At 44.1% G+C, this 3,770-nt stretch overlaps 1 protein-coding gene across 1 annotated transcript in view; it reads left to right on the top strand.

Annotated features, from left to right (window-relative positions):
- The first annotated feature begins 3,127 nt into the window (after positions 1-3,127).
- URI1 (URI1 prefoldin like chaperone) overlaps positions 3,128-3,770 on the top strand; it is a 79,507-nt gene continuing 78,864 nt past the window's right edge. Inside the window, exons 1-2 of the mRNA XM_027768075.1 lie at positions 3,128-3,158; positions 3,276-3,337. Of these exons, the coding sequence (XP_027623876.1) occupies positions 3,128-3,158; positions 3,276-3,337 (93 nt within the window). The remainder of the gene's footprint in view (positions 3,159-3,275; positions 3,338-3,770) is intronic.

Raw genomic sequence — 3,770 nt, 5'->3', positions numbered from 1 at the left:
TTGAGTCACTTTAGTAGTTTGTGTTGTTTTAGGAATTTATCCATTTGATCTAGGTCATCCAATTTTTTGTAGTATACCTGTTCACTATACAATGTGTGTAGTTGTTTTAATAGAGAGACTGATCCTTGAGCTTCCTACATGCCATGTTGCATAATATCCTCTTGACTTTGGTTTTTCTCTTCCAATAAACCACATTAAATTGAATTTCTTTTTTTACTCTTTTTTTTTTTAAGAGAGATTTTTGCTATAGGGTATGTGTGATCACTGGAGAGACAGAGAGAGACAGAAAGCGAGAAATCACCCCTCGGGGGAATGGCCATACTGCAATCCCTTCTTCTCCATTCTCTTAGGATTCTAGGCAGGCATGTACATGGCATGAATTTTAAGCTGCCAGGTCTTGGACTCGAACTGTGGCCGACTACGTGGGAGTCCAGTGATGTAACCATTACTCCATCAGCTGGTCTCAAGTTGAGTTTCTATCATTGCATCTAAGAAGTGGTAACAAACTACTCCAGGTCCCCACGCAGAGGGTAAGACTTTGATGAAGACTTGGTTCCCATCCTTGCAGGCAAGGCTGGCGCATACACAAAACCCATGTAGCACAAGCAATAATGTGATCATTATTGTCCTAAGGATCGTGCAGATGAAGCTTACAGGAATTTCGTGGAAGGGATCACCCTCTTCTGATTGTTGTTATAAGAACGCACCTCCCATGAAACTGAAAGCACTTTATCTGAGGTCTGTGGTCCTTCCTCTACTCTGAGATTCCAGGATAGACGTGGTGCTTGCCTTGGTCATCTCTTGCCCCCATGCCCAGTTGAGGGCCTGGTACACAGAAAAAGATCAACGAATATTTGCTGAAATTTAAGTTTGGTTTACTGAAGGTGTTTTGGAGCAGCTGCTACTCTCCTGATTATAATCTGAAGGAATTTAGAAGGATGGTCCCCTTATGTGTTGGCTTTCCTACCTGTAATGGCCTTTATTTTTCAGGAAAACCCTGAGGCAGGTACTAACTCCTGTTGTACAGGTGAATAAAGCTCATAGGGAGGTTAGTTTTCCTGTTCATACTTCTCAGCAGGTACTTGGCAGAGATAGGACTAAAACTTGGTTCTATCTAGGTTTAAAGTCAAAGTCCTTTTGCTGCTACTTCTGACATGCTTTTTTAAAAGTTTATTTTACATGATTTCTTCAGTGAGAGAAAGACAGAAAGACAGACAGACAGATACACACATGCACTCACACATGCACTCACACATACACTCTTCCCAGAGTCTCTGCATGCCACATTCTCCTTTCCTGAGATCTCTACCTACTCAGGACCGTAGGCTCTAACGCTTGGTATGTTTCAGGTCAACTTGGGATCTTAACCCTTGGTCAGCCATGTGGCTTCCAACTCTACAGATCAGTATGATACCTCCTGTGTCAAAATGGTTAGGCTCACCTCTGATTATTTTTTAAAGAATTTTTTAAAGAATTATTTTAACTTTATTTATTTATTTTAATTTTAACAGAGAGGGGGATAGAGTGGGAGAGTGAGAGAGAGAAAGTGAGAAAGCGAGCTGCCAGGTCCAGGAATTGGCCACTGTGCCACCTGTCGGCCCCTCTGATGTTTTAATATTGAACAAGAGGCATTTAACCCAGGATGGCCTGCTTTCTGCTGCTCAAATGGGCTCTTGAACATCTTGTAGGTTTTGCACTCAGTGGGAATGCCACAGAGCAGAGACCTGGAAAGGGCTGGCACATCATGGTTCAGGTTCTAGTGGAAGGAAGCAGAACAGGTATTGTTGAATGTCAACCAACACCTTGCCCTCGTGGAACTGACATTCTAGAGTAGGGAGCTGAATGAGCATGGAAAGCGATGGAAGTTATTTATTTATTTATTTTTGAGAGGTTTTGGCATAGAGTACATGTGCTTGCCAGAAAGGCAGAGAGTGTCAGAGAGACAGAAAGCAAGAAATCACCCCGCAGGGGGATGGCCATGCTGCAATCCTTTCTCCTCCATTCTCCTCTCGGGATCTTGGGAACATATGCACATGCGCCCAGCGTGAGATTAAGCCACTGGGTCCAGGACTCTAACTGCAGCTGACTACATGGAAGTCCAGTGACATAGCCATTATGCCAACTGCTGGTTCCCAGAATTGATCATTTTTCAAGAGGGATAAGTGCTATGGAGCACATTTTGAAAGGCAGGTGATCGCAGCTGCTTGGAGGGGAGAGAGGCTTCTGCAGACAGGATATCAGGAAAGCCTCTTTGTTTGAATTGATGTCTGAATGGTGAAAAGGAGTCCAGTTGCAAAGACTTGGGAAAAGTACTGCGGACAGAGGGATCAGTAAGTGCAAAGTCCCTGAGGCAGGAACTAGTTTAGAGTATCTGAAGAAGAGAAACCACTGTGGTTAGTGTGAATGGGAGGAGCGTGCAAGAAGGTAGGGAAGGTGTGTCAGATAATGCAGAATTCTAGATGGGTGTCTAGATTAGGCTCTCGTAATAGTGGGAAGTCTTGGAGGGCTCTAAAAAGGAATGTTACATGATCTGATTACCTTTTGAAAGTTCATTCAGGCTGCTGAGTGGACAATAGAACTGGGGTATGTGAATCAGATGTCTTTAGCTGCTAGTGATAGGAAACCTGATGCAAACTGCCTTGCTCGGTAGGAAAATTTACTGCTCTTTTTAATCAGAAGTCCAGAGATAATGCAAACTTCTGAGTTGGTAGATTTAGCTCTAATCAAGCTATGTGTCAAGGACTCAGGTTCTGTTTCCCAACACTGCTGGTTATGGACTGAACATCCTGAGTTTAGGAAGTGTCTAGGTGGTCTAGGAGGGCTACTTGCTTTGTACTTCACAGTCTTAGAATTCCTTATTGAACACTCCCAAAGAATGAAGAACTTTCTCAAAAACTGAAGGACACCTCTATATATGTGGAGTCACATGCCTATTTCTGAACCAACCACTTATGAGAAAGATGTGTTACACTTAGATAGGAGTTAGGAGTGAGCCGGCTTCTTACAGGGGCAGCCCTCTGTTGTCTAGGGTTGACCATTGAACAAGGGTAATAGGGTGGGCAACTGCTGATGTACATTACAGAGGGCAAGAGTGGACACAGTGAGACCAGTAGCTACTGGGGTGAGGATGGTGGGATTTGATGATAGTGCCAGAGGAGGTATGAAGAGTGATCAGATTCTGGTGAATAGGCCCCGATTTGATTGTTAGGGATTGGAGCAAAGATAGGACAAGGCCAGTTCTATTCAGTAACTTTAATCTGGGCCTACTATTACAGGAGCTGTATATATAAAGGCTGGAGGAGGAAGCTGGCACAGGAGTTCTAAAATAAGAACTAAGGTACGGTTAAAGTTATCCTTGAAAAATCTCTTAAGCCGTCCATGCATAATTACCTATTAATATTAGTACAGCAGCTTAATATACATAAGGGAAAATTATATGTACAGTAATTAATGCACATGCAAAATATAATTGTATGTTTTAATTCATTAAAAAGGCACAGGAAAGAGTTTGAATTTGCTAAAATTAAATGTGCTTACAAAACAGTTTAGTGCATGAATTAAGCTCCCACTGCCAGATGCAGCGCTAAACGACGGGGGTGGGGGGGTGAGTGATGAAGACGCACACTCGCTGGGCGTAGGTCTCCGTTAGAACATAAGCCTCCTGAAGGTTACACAGGCGCTCACCGGGGGCCCAGGCCAGTTCCAGCGCACCGCTCCAGCACACCTGCACCCCCTGGGGGCGGGGGCGGGGCGGGGCGGGGCCTGAGAGG

The sequence above is a fragment of the Tupaia chinensis genome, unplaced genomic scaffold (genome assembly GCF_000334495.1).
Source record: "Tupaia chinensis unplaced genomic scaffold, TupChi_1.0 Scaffold145396_1, whole genome shotgun sequence".
NCBI lineage: Eukaryota > Metazoa > Chordata > Mammalia > Scandentia > Tupaiidae > Tupaia > Tupaia belangeri.
Note: the sequence above shows the minus strand (reverse complement) of the source record. Positions and strands in the feature narration are given on the sequence as shown.